Genomic DNA, 19297 nt, shown 5'->3' with positions numbered 1-19297 from the left:
TTTGATCAGTATTGCAAATATCATATTTGTTATGTAAGTAAGGTGAGTATTGTAGTTGTTTTGATATCTTCGGGATTTAACTTAAAGTTCAGAAGGTTATCCGGTAATCAAGTTTTTTGGACAAATTAAAAAAGAAATGATATATTAAGCCATAAACTAGTTTGTTAATTTTTAACATTTAAATTAGGAAAACATGGAAATTTCTGTAACTGAAACCGAAAATTTTCAAATGCTATAAGGAACATTTAGATTGACTCTTACATGGTTCCTTTTAGCTTTTTCTTGGGGCATCATAAGGGAAGACTCTGGTTTACATTGGTGATGAGGTTGGAACTGAATTTGCCCTCATTTTTACACCAAGTGTTTTTTCAAAATGTAATAACAAATAGCGAAATGGGGTCTAAGAGTCACCCAACTATCTTTGTAATAATTATTGTTAAGCTTTTGGAGACTAATATATATATAGTTATTGTAAGAGTTCACTTTCCTCTCAACGTCTTATTCGTCATCTCAAAACAAAGTAGAAAAAAAATCAAAGAGAGTCACAGCCAAAACCAAAAGTAGAGATGAAATATTTATATGAATGTCATTTGAATATGGTGATCTCACGAATATGTGTGCTGAATTCGGTTTCTTTAGCGAATTGAAAATTTTAGGGTTTGAAACCCTAATTGATTTGAATGGAGAGTGATAGATAGATCGAACCTGTTATTAGCATATTCGTAGAGGTGGCCGCGGGTGGAGAATACGATAAGAGCAATTTCAGCATCACAAAGAACAGATAATTCATAAGCTTTCTTAAGCAAACCAATGCGACGCTTGCAGAAAGTGACTTGCCTATCTGTTGTATTTTCTATCCTTTTGATTTCGATTTTGCCCCTACCAAATTTCCTCTGGGAAGGGCCTTCCCCTTCTTGATTTGGGAACTCACGTGAATTCCCAGAGCCTTCCCCTTGTTGATTTGGGAACTCACGTGATTGCCAATTCTTAATTCCACTCGCTCGCTCTCTTTCAACTCTAGATCAACTCACTACTTTTAGACCAAAATGGTGAAAATTTTAGGAAATCTAAACGAAAGAAAGAAAGAAGTTCGTTTTTGTTGAATAATTTCCTTAGTATTTCAATAAATATGAAGAAAAAATAATTATATTCAAATAGTAGTTTATATTAGTTGTGTCGTACTTTTAGAAAGGAGCGACACAAAGATAACACACTCCTTGTGTCGCTTTGTTAAAGGCGCATCACAAGCTTGCTCTTGTGTCACACGGTAAGACAGACGATACAAGAAGTAACTCGTTTGTGACGCATGCTCTTATAGAATGACACAAGTGATGACACAGAATACTTAGTTGTGTCGCTTTATCTTCAAGCGCGACACAAGTGAGCATGTACTATTGTTGAGATTATTAATGTATTCTAAATTTTGGAAAGGAAACACAATACACATGAAGCTTTCCAGTAGAAATGGTATGATTTTGGCTTATATGTCTGCTTTTCTCATTGGTCTTGCCTCTTTCTTCATCTATAACGGTATCGTTTCAAATGCGAACGAATTTGTTGCAGAGGCGAACGAATTTCGTCACAAATGCGACAACAGTTGTCGCATCTGCGCTGTTGCATCCGCGATAGCAGATATTTTGTCGCAGATGCGACAACTGTTGTCACAGATACGACAGATGCAACCGGAGCAACTATTGATGCGACAAAAATGGAGAAAATCGAAAATGACGGGTTCAACGAGAAAACATTCAACTAACCAACTGTGTACTTGAATAATGTGTATGTAAAATGAAGAAAAAATATTTACATGAACTTGAATAATGTATGAATATGTTTATATCTTGGGTTGAATTATTAAATTTTGTTATAAGAATTTGAAAGAAATGAGAGGGAAAATAACGTTGGAGGAGGTTAGGGTATTTTTTTTCGAGAATGGATAAAAGTTCTAATTTGGTTAAATTAAAAGGAGAGTGTATCAAATATTTCAATGGACCCCTCAAATTGGTTAGATTAGTATTTAGCCAAAAAAAAAAAAGTGTTTCTTCTAAATGTGATAATAACAAATAACAAATGTTATATCTTTAGTTTTAATTATTGGGATGACCTATCTATATACTTTTATCTATCACTAATTTTATTTTTTTAATAAATTATTTTTTTATTAAAGATTGGTTAGCGAAGAAGGATAAGCGGCGGACAATCACTAATTTTATTTTTAACTGTATATAAATTGTAGGGTTAATTTTATTTTTTTTTTTAAACTTTGTTATGGTTGAAATTCATTTCTATGGGTATAAGATCTATCAAAATATCTGAACAAGTAATTTTGTATTGCATCAAATAAATAAACATCCAGAGATAAAAAGGAAGAGTATAATTGTTAGAAAAAATTCTTTTACCTATTACTTATATGGATAGATATTTATAAATTACAAACATGATTATTGGTAAGAAACATAACTCTTAATAAATACACATGACTATTGAGAAACAATACAACTCTTAATAAATAGAAAAATGACATTTGGACAAGACACTAAACCAAATTAAAGACTCCATTAATTATAAGCTTTTTCTACCCCTCATTCTTTTGCCTGAATTGAGAGCCGCTATTTTCTCAATTGAACTTGTTTGAGAGAAAAATTGGCATCAGCTTTGGAGTATTCATCAAGAGTGGTTGCATTGTCCCAGTATTTGCTTTATGATGAACATTCTTTTTTATCACATATTTAGGCAAGGAAATAGAGTTGCTGATACGCTGGCTTTGGAGCATCTTTCTCAGTGATCAATTGGTGGGCTTCAGCTCCTGTTTTTTCCCACAGGTTTATCAATGATGACATTTGTAGTATTTCTCACTTGCGGTTTTCTTGACTTTCCTAAACTTTTCTCATTCTCCCTTCTTTTTTGTTTGTTCTCCTTCCTCCTCTCTTGTTCAAACATTCACTTTTTTCTTTTATTAATATATTGCGGATTTATCAGTTCTTAGGCCATTAGTGCTCACCCGCCCAAATTCTGTCCGGTCCCAATTTCTATTAAAAAAAACAATTTATTCACCAACAACATTTAGAACAGGTACCAGAATTATATGACTAAGGAAAAATTACCATCAATGAGTTTATATGACTACCAAGACGATAAGATAGTTATTGGAGACATTGAGAAGCTCTGGTGTTTGCAGTGTTTTAATAAACAGATAATCTAACCTGTGCCATGAGGCAGAGGTTTATTTTAATCATTAATTACTTTTTTTGGTTAGTGGTAAGTAATTTATTACTTCTTTTTGGCTGTAAATGTAGGTTAAATTACACCCATGTCTACTGAACTTTATTCATTTTCACATTACGACCACTCAACTTCATTTCTTCCTGGTATGGCTACTGAACTTCACACTTTTTAACATGGTTGGCCACTGAATTTTAACTAACTTCTCAAAATGACCGTTAAAGACCTCAAAATGAAAATATTTAAGAATTAAAGTTGTTCAGAACGATATTTACCATGAAACCACATTTTTTATTTTCGAAAATCACATTTTTTTCAAGAATAATAATTTCAGATTGTACAGGTTTGCTGAAATTTCAAATGGAAAACAAGCCAAGGAAGCATCTATACATTAGACATAATCTTAAACTAGTCGATGCACCTTATGAACATTAGACATAAGCATTTATAGATTCTAACTGTATTCATGATTATAAATTCAAGATTTTTGACAAATATGATAAAAAACTACTGGAATATATATGATTAATAATTTTTTTAAAAGAATAATAAACAAACAGGAATAAGTAGCAATCATATGAATGTACAACATAAGTGATTAATTATCACAGGCGATTTTTTTTGGTAAGAAGGGAAGAAAAAAACAAACAAATAAAAACCTACCTAACCGGGGATCAGTCTAGGAAGACTGACCCAATCCTATCCTCAAGAATAGAAGGTAACAGAAAAGAAGGAGGAACGGAAAGGGTAGAAACACCTAACATCCCCCCATGCCCAGCAGCTGCCAAGCGATCCGCGACGCGATTTTGCTCCCTATAAATATGGGAGAAGGTAAGAGAATCGAAGGCAGGACGAAGCCTCAAGATGGCTTTAATGAGATTACATCTTTTTCAAATTATTAAAATTATTGTACACCATTAAATGATCAATTCCTAATCACTTAGTATCAAATTAGATCGTTAAATTGATTGGTGGCGACTTGAGTTACTCTACTCCAAAATAATTTCAACACCCTTTCCGATTAATTTCTGGAATTCCCTTATCAAGTTTTAATCTGTTGCTGCATCAGCAGCCTCTCCGAGGGAAAATTAGGATTGCACCAACAGCTTGGGCTTGCTGTTTGGGTGGTGCTGGTTTAGGTGGGGGTTTCGGTTTCTTTTTCTCAGCATTAACATTTCCATTAATATTCCCATTTGCGATGACGTTGTCTTCTTTTAATATATTTTGTCAATACAGTAAAACCTCTATATAGGAATACAGTATATAGGAATACTCTGTATAGGAATAATCTCTATTTTTATATTTTACCCCTACATTATTTAAGCAACTATCATAAATTTATTGTGCTTGAAAGAAAAACTAATATATATTCAAATGCTGACCCGAATATTATGGCAATTATATGGAGATGAATTCAACTCTTTTGCGAATTCAACTCTTTTGCGTCAAGCATATTGTCTTTTTATTTATTCATGAATTCAACTAAACCAGTTTAAATTGTAGCAATTTAAGATGATTATTTGAATTAGGTAATCAGAGACTCACTAAGGGATAAGTATATCCTGTCGTTAATCTGGAAAAAAATTTAGGCTCTGTTCTTTATCGTTGAAAAAAACTGAACTGAATTGAACTGAACTGAATGTTACTGAACTGAATCTAATTGAACTGAACTGAACTGAATGCTACTAAATACTGAACTGAATTGAACTGAATTTCAATGAATGCTACTGAACTTAACTAAAGTTAACCGAACTTAACAATAATGATGATATTAGACTTTAAAATAATTTTAATGATAATATTGGACATTAATAAGCTTATAATAATAATAAAATGATTCTAATAATAATAATAATATCAATAATAAGTAAATATATTATTAAAGATTCATAAAAAAAATATTATTAGAGATAAAATTAAATTGAATATCAAATAAAAGCTCGACTTGATAAAATCTTGACTCGATAAAAGCCTGTAAACCTAAATAAAAATGAGTCTAATTTAAATTAAAAATACAAATTACATACAAACACAAATTTACATATAATTTAAAGCATACGAAATTAAATACAAATTTTTATATGAATACAAACTCTTAACTTTTTATTACAATTAAGGGTTAAGGTGAAAAAATATCCCTAATGTTTTGGATCAGGAGTAATTTTATCTTAACGTCTAAAATGGTGCAATTGTATCCCTAACATTGATAAATTCGGTAAATTTCAGTAATAATTTACAATATGCATGCAATTCCTAATTTTCAAATATGGATGCATTCTTTAATTTTATTTTTTTATTAAACGATATATACTCTAATAAACTATCATTTCTTGACTTTTATCTAATTTATAGATAATGATAAACTATAAATAAATAATAATAATAATAAATAATGATAAATTATAGATAAATAATAATAATAAATAATTATAATTATAATAAATAATGATAAATTACTGAATACTGAAACTGAATATTGAAATTGAATGCTCAAACTGAATACTGAACTGAACTAAACTGAATTGAACTAAACTGAATTGATTGGTACTGAACTGAATTGAACTGATTGTTACTGAAATTAAGTAACAAAAAAAAGAGGGCCTTAAACAAATATGTTATATATAACTGAATATTAGTAACCGAAAATGTAAAATCCGGATACAAATATACTTTTTTTTTTTTTTTGTTATAAAAAAAACCTGACAAGGTGTGTTCAAATTCCATGGCCTTTTAGTCATAGTTGTTGTTATTAAACTCCATTACAATTAACTTGTTTGCAGCAGGTTAGAAATGAGGGTTTTATTTTTTGTTTTTTTTTTTGTTTACTAGTGTATCTGCGCATTTGCATTTGCATTTGGTGCATTTACAATTTGTGTGATGTAGGGCGTTAAAATAGGTTATTGTATTTGGGAATTATACCCGACTACTTATATGTGAAAATCATTTTTTTCCTGTTAAAATTTAAGAGATCTAGTGTGGCGGTATTGATACTTTTTGAAGGTGTATAAATATATGATTTTGTAACGAAGAAATTAATTTAAGAGGGTGTTTGTTTCAGCTTTTCGGATGAGCGTTTAACGTTTCATTCCAAACCGCAGGAAATATAGTAATTGGTTAGGTTTATATAACCGCAGCATTTAGCATTTTCTTTGGAAACTGCAGCGTTTTGGAGCGTTTCACGAATAGCTCCTATTTGGAGCTTTTCATAAACAGCTGTTTGCAGTTAGTTGTTATTGACAGAATTATTCTTCTTATTTCCACAAAATATATTTATTCTTTAACATTATTTATATTTCTACAACATAATTACCGGAAAACAAGATTTTGTTGCGTTCAATAAATTTTTTATTTTTTATATAGATTATTTTTATTAATTTGTGTAACACATTTTTTTATTTTATAATAGGATAAGGTGCAAAAATACCTCAATATTGTCTTTTGTACAAGTTGGACAAAAAAATTCTGATATTTAATCGAATTTATAAATATTAATTTTCAATTTTATTATTAAATCACAAAAAAAATATGAAATATCTTTTTTAGAACTACTAGTATGTGCAATTGGTGTATAATAAGAAATAAAATATTTATGTTTTATAATAATATCTGAAATCGAGCTAACTTGCCAATGTTAGAGGTAAAATTGCTCTTAACTGCCAGCGTTATGGGTAAAATTGCTCCATTTTAGACATTAAGAGTAAAATTATTTCTAGTTGTAAACGTTATGTGCATTTTTTCACATTTTTTCTTTTATAATTTCATCGTTGATTAATTTAAAAGATGTCCATTTTAGACATTTTAAATCCAAACAGCAACAGTTTAATATAATTTTACCAAACACTACTAATTAAACAGTTAATAACAAACAACTAACAGTAACAGCTAACAGCTTACTGCAACTGCAAACAGCTAACAGCAACCGCAACAACTATTAGCTAACAGTTGAACCAAACATACCCTAAATGTGATAGTGGATGTAAAGGGTTTGCAAGTTCAAGTGGCACCAAGACTTCGAGTGGGATAAATCACCTAGCGGGGATGTAAGGCCTTTTAGAATGGCACCACCCCTAAAGGAAATATCCCTTATTCAAAGCCCGCTCTCTTTAAATGCTTGCGGTGCAATGAGACGGACCATAGATCCATTGGATGCCTGAAACGAAGAAGTGCTAACATGGTAATACATGAAGGTGAGGAGGAAGATGATGATGAGGTGTATTATGAGCCTATTAAGAGTGGATTATCCTGGGATGAACGAGGAGTTTACATTGTGAAGAGAGTACTAATGTCGGTTGAGCAAGAACATAACCTAAAGCACCAATTGTTTAGAACTCGATGTTTAATCCATGGTATAAGATGTGAAATGATTGTAAATAATTTGAATTTTATTTATTATAAATAAATTTTCTTAATAAAGGTACATTTACTATTATTGTAAATTAATAGTAAGAAGAATTATTCCTATTGTTAAAAATATTATAAGAGATAATATAATAAATAAAAGACTTCCCTCTATCGAAAACTTTTAACTAGAATAATTGGACATTTCATCGAATCAAAAAACTAGGGCTGTCAAGAATCCACATATCTAAAATTTCCTTACAATAAACATCTTTAGCCTTGAGAATTAAAAAAAATGCATCTCGTAAAAAAATTCATCATACTTAGTGGGGGCAAGTGTCCTATTTATTCCCACTGTAGATCTGTCCCTAGTTATAAGAGTCATTTTTGTCAGTTGGTCAGACTGAAGCCATTCTATTTTTGAGGGTTGCTCCTTTACTAAATACCGACTCAAATAACAAATTAATATTTATTTTCTAAACTAACATTACACTATTTATTTAAATTTCTAATTAATACATTAAGTAGCTTAAGAAGTTATTTGGAACAGTTAAACAATTTGCTTTCTATATTTAAAGTAGTTCACTAAATGAATAAAATAAATTCATAATTTGAATATTACTATATCATATTCATTTAATATTTAATACTAATATTTATTTGTAAATAGTGAAGAATTTAAATTTGTAAATATAATTTTTTTTTATGAATTGTATTTATATTTTTTTTAATTGACTCCATAACTAGACTTAAATTTAGAATATACATAATTTAATCATTGCAGTTGGTTCTACAAAATGATGACCCCAACGTCGAATTATTAGTTGTTAAAATTAATAAATTTAATTTTATTATTAAACAAAAAAGAAAAAAAAAAGAAAATAGATGCATGTTCACGTGATAGGTAAGGTAATGTATTTATTAAAAAAGAAGGAGACAAAAATAATAATGCATAAATTATGAATTTGGACTTGTGACAAATTAGTCAAAAATGTGTGCTAAGTTTGACACTTGTATATATATAAATATAAGTGTTTTGTATTGAATTTATAGATATATATAAGTAGATAGATGTGCAAATAAAAATAGAAGAAGAGAGTGAGGGTTTATATTGAGCAGTGTAATCCGAAAATGTTGTTGAGTTGATGTAATGTTTTGATAAATATCAATTTGAGTTCCTTTTTTATTATTAAATCTCCTCTTTATCTCTAACAAAGTGGTATCAGAGCCACGTTACGAGAGTCAGTCTTCCGCAAAACAGACCCTATAAAAAATATCAGACGGTCTCAAACTTTCTTATCAATACCCTCAGCTCACTAAAACCAATTATTCAAGTTGGTTTATTCGAATGAAGGCGTTACTCGGATGTCAAGATGTCTGGGATATTGTCGAAAAAGGCTACGTAGTCCCGACCAACGAGGCAGCGTTGACACATGCAGAAAAAGATACTCTGCAGAAAAATCGCAAAAGTGATCAAAAGACGCTTACTCTCACCCATCAAGGGTTGGATGAATTAATGTTCTAGAAAGTAGCCGAAGCTACCACCGCCAAACAAGCGTGGGAAATCCTACGAGTTTCTCTTCAAGGGGAGGAGAAAGTTAAAAAAGTTCGTTTGCATATGCTGAGAAGAGAATTTGAGATGATGAGGATGAAAGAGACGGAGACCATTAGTGATTACTCATCCCGAGTAAAATCTGTTGTAAATCAGATACGGCAGTATGGAGAAAAAATTTAAGAGTCCAGAATGCTTGAAAAAATTATGCGATCACTACTACCAAAATTTTATTACGTAGTGGTGGCTATGGATGAGTCCTGAGACATCAGCGAAATGTCTGTAGATGAGGTTGTAGGGTCATTACAAGCACGTGAGGAGCGGTTTGAGAAACGAAGAGAAGATTCCGCAGAACAAGTCTTAGCAACGAAGATTGTGTTTAAAAATGGCGAAAATAGTCAATCCGGTAGAGGACGTGGAAGATGTCGAGGAGGAAATGGTAGAGGATGAGGACGTGGCAGAAGTCAATGCAAAAAATGAAAACGGCAACAACAACAATGACAGAAGCACTCAATTCACCAGAGGTAGAGGAAGAGGCCGAGGACGCGGTCATGGAAGAGGAAACTGGAGGCCAAATGAAGGACGCGATAAGTCCAACATTCAATGTTATAATTGCTCAAGTACGGTCACTACGCGGTGGAATGTTGGAGTCCGCCTAAAGAGGTAGAGGAGACTGCCAATAATATTCAAGATAAGGAAGTAACTGGCACAGTGTTACTTACCTACGAAGGTGAAGAAAATCGCGAAAATAATATATGGTATCTTGACAATGCGGCAAGTAACCATATGTGTGGTGACAAGAAGATGTTCGTGGAACTCTATGAAACCGTTCACGGTAATGTTGTATTTGGAGATTCCTCTAAGGTTCATATTACAGGCAAAGGAACCATTCTTATTCGGCTCAAAAATGGCGCTCACCAGTTTATTGATAATATTTATTATGTTCCTAGCATGAAAAGAAATATTTTGAGCTTGGGACAGTTACTGGAGAAAAATTATGAAGTTCACATGATGGACCGAAAACTACTCATGTTGAATGAGAAAAAGGAGCTGATTGCACGAGTACCCATGGCGAGAAACAGAATGTTCACAATTAACATTCAGACGGACGTGGCCAAATATTTGAAAGCTTGTGTGCAAAGTCCCCCCTGGCTTTGGCATTTACGGTACAGACATCTCAATTTTGGAGTACTGAAGCAGTTGGGACAGAAGCAGATGGTAAACGGATTGCCTCACATTGAACAGCCTCAACAACTGTGTGAAGGATGTCTTATTGGAAAACAATTCAGAACCAGTTTTCCAAAGGATTCCATGTCAAGAGCAAAGGCGCCACTTGAGCTAGTTCACACAGACGTGTGTGGACCGATCAATCCACAGTCTCTTGGTAAAAATAAATATTTTCTACTTTTCATTGATGATTATAGTAGAAAAACTTGGGTGTATTTTTTGAAGGAAAAAACATAAGTTTTTGAGACATTTAAAAAATTCAAAGTCCAAGTGGAGAAAGAAAGTGGTCATATTATTAAAGCACTCAGATCAGACAGAGGCGGTGAATACATGTCCATCTCTTTCAAGCAATTTTGTGAAAAGCATGGAATCCGTCATTTCCTTTCAGTCCCCAGATCACCTCAGCAAAATGGTGTAGTAGAAAGAAAGAACAGAACGGTGCTCAACATGGTGAGGAGCATGTTAAAAAGCAAAAATTTTCCGAAGGAGTTATGCGCCGAAGCAGTAGACTGTGTTGTCTACCTGTTGAACAGATCGCCAACTGTTAGTGTTTGGGATCAAACTCCACAAGAAGCATGGAGCGGAATAAAGCCCAATATTTCTCATTTGCGTGTTTTTGGCAGTGTTGCTCATGTCCATGTACCGGATGACGAACGCAAGAAGCTAGATGATAAAAGCAAGATATATTTGTTTGTGGGCTATTCAGAACATTCCAAAGGGTAGAAAATGTTCGATCCTCAAACTCAGAAAATCGTCATCAGTAGAGATGTCACCATTGATGAAGAAGCAGTTTGGGACTGGACCGGTGAAAAACAAAACAGTTACAGTTTTTATCCTTTCATGGATGAAGACAATGATCAGGAAGAACCAGCCACAGTCGCAGCCACAACACCAGCAACTAGTTCGACATCAGCAAGCTCATCTAGTTCGAGTTCGTCCTCGAGTAATGAAGACAGTTCAGATGAACATCCGCCTGGAAAGCCTAAAAAATTCATACCTATTAAAGATCTCTATGATGTAACAAGAAATCTCGATGATGAATTAACTCTTTATTGTCATTTTGTTAATGATGAACCAACAGATCCAGAAGAAGCAATGAAAGATGAAAAATGGAGAAAAGCCATGGAAGAGGAGATTCATTCGATCGAGAAAAATAAAACATGGGAGCTGACGTCACTTCCGTCCGGTCAAAAACCCATTGGAGTTAAATGGGTGTTGAAAGCAAAGAAAGATGCAAACGGTGAAATTGTCCGATATAAAGCAAGATTGGTGGAGAAAGGGTTCAGTCAACGACCCAGAATTGACTACAATAAAGTTTTTGCTCCTGTTGCCATAATGGAGAGTATCAGACTGGTAATTTCTGTAGCTGCTCAACACGGGTGGAGAATCCATCAAATGGACGTGAAATCCTCATTTCTCAACGGATATCTGGAAGAGGAAATTTATATCCAGCAACCACATGGGTATGTTGTGAAAGATCAAGAAAATAAAGTGCTAAAATTGAAAAAGGCACTTTACGGTCTCAAGCAAGCACCACGAGCCTGGAATAGTCGCATTGACAAATATTTTTAAGAAAATGGTTTTGTCAAATGCCCACATGAATATGCCCTGTATGCAAATGTGAAAAATGGAGAGATGTTACTTGTTTGTTTGTATGTGGATGATCTCATTTTTACAGGGAACAATCCTAAGATGTTTGAAGAGTTCAAGAAGACAATGGCTCGTGAGTTCGAGATGACTGACATTGGTCTAATGTCATATTATCTTGGCATTGAAGTGAAGCAGAATGACGGCGGAATTTTTATTTCTCAAAGTGGTTTTGCAAAAGAGATCTTAAAGAAGTTCAAGATGGAAAATTGTAATTCTGTCAGCACACCAGTCGAATGTGGAATCAAGTTGACGAAAGATGAAGGTGGAGACAGAGTCAATCCGACATTATTCCGAAGCTTGGTCAGAAGTCTCAGATATTTGACGTGTACGAGACCGGATGTTCTTTATGCAGTCGGCTTAGTAAGTCGATACATGGAAGCCCCAATGGTGTCACATTGGAACGCAATAAAAAGAATTCTCCGTTACGTGAAAGGTACAACTAATTTGGGATTACTTTATTCAAAAACTGGTGATTTCAAATTAGTTGGATTCTATGATAGTGATTGGGCCGGTGACAAGGATGACCGAAAAAGTACAACTGGTTTTGTATTTTTTCTGGGTGATACTGCATTTACATGGAGTTCGAAGAAGCAGGCAATTGTGACGCTGTCAACCTATGAAGCTGAATATGTTGCTGCAACCTCATGTGTGTGTCATGCAATTTGGCTCCGGAAATTGCTAAATGAATTTCAGATGAGCCAAAATGATCCAACGGAGATTTTTTATCAATAACAAGTCTGCACTGGCATTAGCAAAAAATTCCGTGTTTCATGATCGAAGTAAACACATTGATACGAGGTATCATTTCATTCGGGAGTGTATTGAGCAAAAGGAGGTGAAATTGAAGTACGTGAAGACTCATGATCAAATTGCAGATATTTTCACGAAGCCATTGAAGTACGATACGTTCAGCCATTTGAGAGGTCAACTGGGAGTCACGAAAAATTAAGTTTAAGGGGGCATGTTAAAATTAATAAACTTAATTTTATTATTAAAAAAAAAAGAAAAAAAAGAAAATAGATGCATGTTCATGTGATAGGTAAGGTAATGCATTTATTAAAAAAGGAGACAAAAATAATAATGCATGAATTATGAATTTGGACTTGTGACAAATTAGTCAAAAATGTGTGCTAAGTTTGACACTTATATATATATATATATATATATATATATATATATATATAAATATAAGTGCCTTGTATTGAATTTATAGATATATATAAGTAGAGAGATGTGCAAATAAAAATAGTAGAAGAGAGTGAGGGTCTATATTGAGCAGTGTAATTCGAAAATGTTGTTGAGTTGATGTAATGTTTTGATAAATATCAATTTGAGTTCTTTTTTTATTATTAAATCTCCTCTTTATCTCCAACATTAGTGACGGTTATAAGTAAACAAATGACGCTCAAGCCATTATAAATATCCCCTATAGAAATGAGGAGCTTTAGAGTCAGTGTTGGTTTTGTGACGGTGGCTAATAGTTCAACATTAGGACGGTCGCTAATAGTTCAACATTAGGACGGTTGTATAAATGACTAACCCCAATGTTAAAATATTGCCGACGAACACAAGAGAAAGGTCGTTGTTAAAGACGCGCTGGTTAAAAGTTAAAGATGTGTTGGTTAAAAGTTAAAGACGAACGAAAAAGACATTTTTCATTTACAAATAAGGTTACTCGTGTCGGATTTCACAATGACCGATGCTAATATGGTGTCACTAATTGATAATTTTCATAAAGTTAAAAGCTATATGAGCAAGAAGATATGATAAAACAGATTGAACAAGGAACTCTGTAAATTCTTCTTATTCAAATACAAGGAAAGAGCCACAATATATAAAGAAAAGAGGAGCAGGGTCAAGGCTCGTGTAAAACAGAATAACAGAGAAAAAGACTAAAAGGGACAAGTAACGGTTTTCATAACAATCCTTTCAATCATCATTGTTTTGCATCATTGAGAAAGAGAGGAGCGTTCTCGATTGTTGGAGGAATGAGCAGTTGAGGTGGGAGACAATCAGCTAAGGGTGATTGTATGGAATTGACAGTGAGCATGTTTCTATCAGGCCCCCTCAAGCTGGATTGATAGATATTCAGAAGTCCAAGCTTGGACATGAACAAGTGGAGTGCAGGACCATGCTGTGATTTAGTGAATAGGTCAGCAAGTTGATTTTCGGAGCGTATAGGGAGAAGAGGAATGATCTGTTGCATAAGTTTTTGTCGAACCAAGTGACAGTCAATTTCAATATGTTTCGTACGCTCATGGAAGACAGGATTCTGGGCAATATGAACAGCAGCCTGGTTGTCACAGAAGAGAGATGCAGGACCAGGATGAGAGATCAGAAGGTCCCTGAACAAGTAGAGAATCCACTGTATCTCACAAGTACAATGAGCTAAGGCTCTATATTCAGCTTCAGATGAACTGCGAGAAACAGTAGTTTGTTTCTTGGATTTCCACGAGATAAGGGCAGACCCTAAAAATATGCAGAAACCTGTGACAGATTTCCTGGTTGCAGGACAAGTTGCCCAGTCCGAATCAGAGAAGGCTTGGAGTTTGGTAGTATTGTTCGAAGGGAAGAATAGACCCTGTCCTGGGGATTTTTTGATGTATCGCAGTATCCTATGGGCCCTTTGAAGATCATCAGTAGATGGGCAAGACAGGTGTTGGGATAGGTGATTAACAATGTAAGAAAGCTCAGGTCTAGAGTGGGTTAGATACAATAATTTGCCAATGAGCTGCCTATAGCCTGTAATGTCATCAAGAGGGGTAGCTTGTGGATCAAATTTAAAGTTGGGGACTGCAGGGGTATCAACAGGTTTAGCATTGTGGAAGTTGAAGGTTTCTAGCAGTTCGATGGCATATTTTCGTTGGCAAAAATGTATGCCGTGTTACGGGCAATTTCAAAACCAAGAAAATATTGCAGTGGTCCAAGATCTTTGAGTTTAAAGGTGTTGTTAAGGTGAGATTTTACCTTACTGAGACTAATTTTGCAGTTGCTGGCTAAAAGCAGATCATCTACATAAACCAGGATAGCTAGAAAAGAATCCCCCTGAAGAATATATGAATAAAGAAGGGTCTGCTTGACTCTGTTGAAGCCCAAACTGTAGTAATGCCTCTCTGAGTTTAATGTGCCACTGCCTACCAGCCTGGCGCAACCCATATAAAGATTTCTGTAGCTTACAGACAAGGTTTGGAGGAGATGCAGGTGCTTGAAAACCAAGTGGAATTTTCATGTAGACATCCTCATTGAGATCACCATTTAAATAGGCATTTGTGATGTCCATCTGATCAAGGTGCCACTTGAATTGAGCTGATAATGCTAACAATAATCTGATGGTAGAAATCTTTGCTACGGGTGCAAACATGTCGGTGAAATCAATTCCCAATTGTTGTGAGAAGCCCTTGGCTACCAACCTAGCCTTATATCTGTCGATTGAACTGTCAGCTTTGTGTTTGATTTTGAAAATCCATCTGCAGCCAATTGTGGTTTTATTTGGTGGTAAAGGGGTAAGAGTCCAAGTATTGTTTTCTGTCAAAGCGTCCAACTCGACTCTCATAGCTTCCTGCCAATGTGGATATTGAATGGCCTCTTTATATGATTGAGGTTCTGAATGTGCCATAAGGTTAAGGGAAAATATGCGTTTAGAGGATGAAAGTTGGTCATAGGATATGAAGTGTGAGATATGATGTGAATCATTTCTATTTTGGATGGTGGGGTTGATTTCGTGATGATAATCATGAAGATAACATGGGATATGTGTTTGTCTAGAGGATCTGCGAATTTGTGGTTGAGGTGTAGTGGATGGTACATGTGGTGAGTGATGAGGTGGTAATGTGAGAGGTTGTGTATTTGGAGGTTCAGTATCATCTTGATCCAAATCAAGGAAGGGATCAAGAGTTTCAATGTTCAATGGTAAGGGTGTTGGGTGCTCAGCAGATGGCATGGAGAATGGAAAGATGTCCTCTTAAAACTGAACATGTCTAGATAAGAAATTTTTATTGGATTGTAAGTCTAGAACTTTGTAACCCTTTACACCAGATTTGAATCCCAAGAAAACACACTTTAGAGCTCTAGGTGAGAGCTTTGTTTTGTACCTGTCAAGAGGAGAAGCAAAGCACAAACAACCAAATACTTTCAAGTTAAGCCAATCAGGTTTAGTTTTGTGGAGAAGTGTGTAGGGAATGCTGTTTGAAATGGCTTTAGTGGGTAATCTGTTAATAAGGTATACAGCAAGGGATATGGCTTCTGGCCAATAGTCATTTGGTAGATTACTTTGCATTAACAGTGTTCTTGCAATGTTTAGGATGTCTTGGTGTTTTCTCTCAACAACACCATTTTGCTGTGGTGTTCCAGGGCATGTTAGGTGATGGATAATACCATGTTTAGCATAAAATGAGGGCATGTTGAATTCTTGGCCATTATCAGATCTAATGGCTTTCACATTTGTGTTATAATGGTTAAAGACATAAGCACAGAAAGAAACAAGTGCATCTCTAGCTTCTGATTTATTGGGCATCAAATGTAACCAAACAAATCTGCTATAGTCATCCACTATAGTAAGAAAATAATGAATTCCGTTGATAGAATGTTTGACAGGACCCTATATATCAACATGAATCATATCAAAACTACATTGAGAGTGAGTGGTACTAATGGGAAAACTCAATTTCTTTTGTTTAGAGAAATGACATACATCACAAGGGTCTTTACAATTTAGGGAAATTGAAGGGAATAAAGACTGTAAAAACGAAATTCTTTGTGGTGAGGGGTGTCCAAGTCTTGAGTGCCAAAGGGGAAAGGTGTGATGAACTTGGACTGAAAGGGTTGTGGAAGAATGGCCAAACTGTGGTTCTTTAAGCTGATAGAGACCACTAACTAGGCTAGCATATCCAATCCTCTTGTGATGTGTCATATCCTGGATCACACAGTTCTGAGAGGTAAACAACAGGCAGATATTTGAATTTTGGGTTAGTTTGCTGCTAGATATGAGGTTATATTTGAACTGTGGGACAAGCAGGACATCAAGAAGAATAAAATCTGGACTCAATTGGATGGTGCCTATATGAGTAGCTGGTACTATTTGTTCATTTGGCAATTGGACAGAATAATTACTCACAGTTTTATGATATGTAAAAAATGACAAGTCACAAGCAACATGATCAGTTGCACCTGTATCAACAATCCAATTATTGGAATGAAAATAATCAAATTGAGTCGATAAAGTGATACCAGTATAAGTCAGCTTCTGGTTGCTATTAGCAGTAACAGTGTGAGAGGAACTTGCAACATTTTGTGATGCTGTTTTTGAATCTGCAGGAATCAGGTTCATAATCTGCTGATATTGACCTCTTGTGAGCATAAAAGGTTCGTGGTCCAGATCTGCTTGTGGATGAGAATATTGTTCACCATATTGTTCATCTTGATTTTCATCATGATGCTGCATTTGAACTTGATTAGCTCTAGCATTTTGCTTCCTGTATTTGGAATTATAACCCTGAGGGTACCCATGTTTCTTGTAAGAACTAGATTCCATATGTCCTTCTTTTCCACAATAGTTGCAAATATGAAGTTTGCTTGGGCCATTAGTTGGTTTCTTAAAACCAGAATTTGGGTTTTGACTAAAACGTGGTTGGAAGGTTTGAGTTGCTACAAAGGCTGTAGGCTCTATGTGTGAAATGAGTGGATTGTATGAGTTAAGGTGTCTCTCATGTTGGATAGCTAAAGCAAACACACGATTAAGTTGGGGTAATGGCTCTTGGAGCAATATTTGGGAACAAATGGTACTGAAATTTGCATTTAGGCCTCTAAGGAAGGTAATTACCTGATCATTCTCTTTATAAGATCTGAATCTCAGAATTGCTCCACAATTACAAATAGGAATGCAAGCGCACTTGGGCAGAGGACGGTAGTTGCTCAATTCATCCCATAAGGTTTTTAATTGAGTATAGTAATCATTGACAGCAAGACTCCCTTGAACCAAAGCTTGAATTTCCTTCTGCAACTCAGAGACCCGTATATTATCTCCTTGAGAAAACCTATCCTTGAGATCATTCCATACATCCGCTGCGGAATCGAACCAAATCACACTCTGGGCAATCTGATTTGATACGGAATGAACAATCCATGAGGTCACCATACTATTGCATCTCTGCCAATTTGAGAAGTTAATATCCTATGAATCTGGTTGCTCTAAAGAACCATCGACAAATCCAAATTTATTTTTGGATATGAGAGCCATTTTGATCGAACGCGACCATTGGTGATAATTTGCGCCATCCAAGACAGATGAACATAGGGTAAGAGCCGGATTTTCATTCGCAGCTAGAAAGTAAGGAGAATCATTGCGAGCCATTAGAAACAGAGAGAGAAAAAAAATGGAAAAGAATAAGAGAAAACGCATGAGCTTATTGCTCTGATACCATGATAATTTTCATAAAGCTAAAAGCTATATGAGCAAGAAGATATGATAAAACAGATTGAACAAGAAACTCTGTAAATTCTTTTTATTCAAATACAGGGAAAGAGCCACAATATATAAAGAAAAGAGGAGCAGGGTCAAGGCTCGTGTAAAACAGAATAACGGAGAAAAAGACTAAAAGGGACAAGTAACGGTTTTCATAACAATCCTTTAAATCATCATTGTTTTGCATCATTGAGAAAGAGAGGAGCGTTCTGGATTGTTGGAGGAATGAGCAGTTGAGGTGGGAGACAATCAGCTAAGGGTGATTGTATGGAATTGACAGTGAGCATGTTTCTATCACTAATGAACATTTTTCCATTAGTGCATGATAATTACATATATAAGAGTAAATTTATACAAGTCGTGGGTATACAGTAAGGCAGTTTGTAATTAAATGTCGTAATGTACAGGCCTAAACAAATATGTTATATATAAATGAATATTAGTAAGAGACAATGTAAAAGAACCCGCAAAACTGTGTTCAAATTCCATGGCCTTTTAGTAACAGTTGTTGTTATTAAACCACATCACAATTAACTTGTTTGTAGCATATACAAAATGAGCTGGTTACAAATTAGACTTTGTTTTTTTTCTTTAGTAGTGTACATACGGCAGGTTTTTTTGTCCATTACATTTCGTACATTTATAATTCATGTGACGTAGGGTATTAAAATAGGTTATTGTGGCATAATTGTACGTAACAAATTATCCCACCAGTTATCTGCGAAAATGGTTTTATCGTGTTAAAAATGAAGAGCTCTATTGTGGCGGTGTAGATACTTTTTGAAGGCGTGTAAGTATATGATTTTGTAACAAAGAAATTGTTGGCGATATTTTCGAAATATCTCAAG

General features: G+C 34.5%; 1 protein-coding gene across 2 annotated transcripts; it reads right to left on the bottom strand.

The window, feature by feature from the left end:
- Positions 1–5781: 5781 nt before the first annotated feature.
- On the bottom strand, positions 5782–18558 carry LOC136221649 (uncharacterized). Of its 2 annotated transcripts, none has more exons than XM_066009057.1 (2): positions 17216–18557; positions 5782–12917 (listed from the first exon to the last, which is right to left on the bottom strand). In XM_066009057.1, the coding sequence occupies exons 1-2, from the start codon at positions 18120–18122 to the stop codon at positions 12898–12900; spliced, it is 927 nt and encodes a 308-aa protein (XP_065865129.1). In that variant the 5' UTR covers positions 18123–18557; the 3' UTR covers positions 5782–12897. The 2 variants fall into 2 exon arrangements, with proteins under 2 accessions (XP_065865129.1, XP_065865128.1); XM_066009056.1 differs by lacking the exon at positions 5782–12917 and adding an exon at positions 14873–16916 and having other exon boundaries at positions 17216–18558.
- Positions 18559–19297: the final 739 nt, after the last annotated feature.

Source organism: Euphorbia lathyris, chromosome 3 (genome assembly GCF_963576675.1).
Source record: "Euphorbia lathyris chromosome 3, ddEupLath1.1, whole genome shotgun sequence".
In the NCBI taxonomy this organism is placed as follows: Eukaryota; Viridiplantae; Streptophyta; class Magnoliopsida; order Malpighiales; family Euphorbiaceae; genus Euphorbia; species Euphorbia lathyris.
The sequence above is the reverse complement of the archived record's forward strand: the minus strand, read 5'-3'. Positions and strand labels throughout refer to the sequence as shown.

Coding starts and splice junctions, on each gene's coding strand:
- LOC136221649 (XM_066009056.1), bottom strand. CDS start 18,122: ATGGTGACCTCATGGATTGTTCATTCCGTATCAAATCAGATTGCCCAG. Junction 16,917..17,215: donor CCAGAAGCTGACTTATACTG/GTATCACTTTAT, acceptor TTTACCTCTCAG/AACTGTGTGATCCAGGATAT.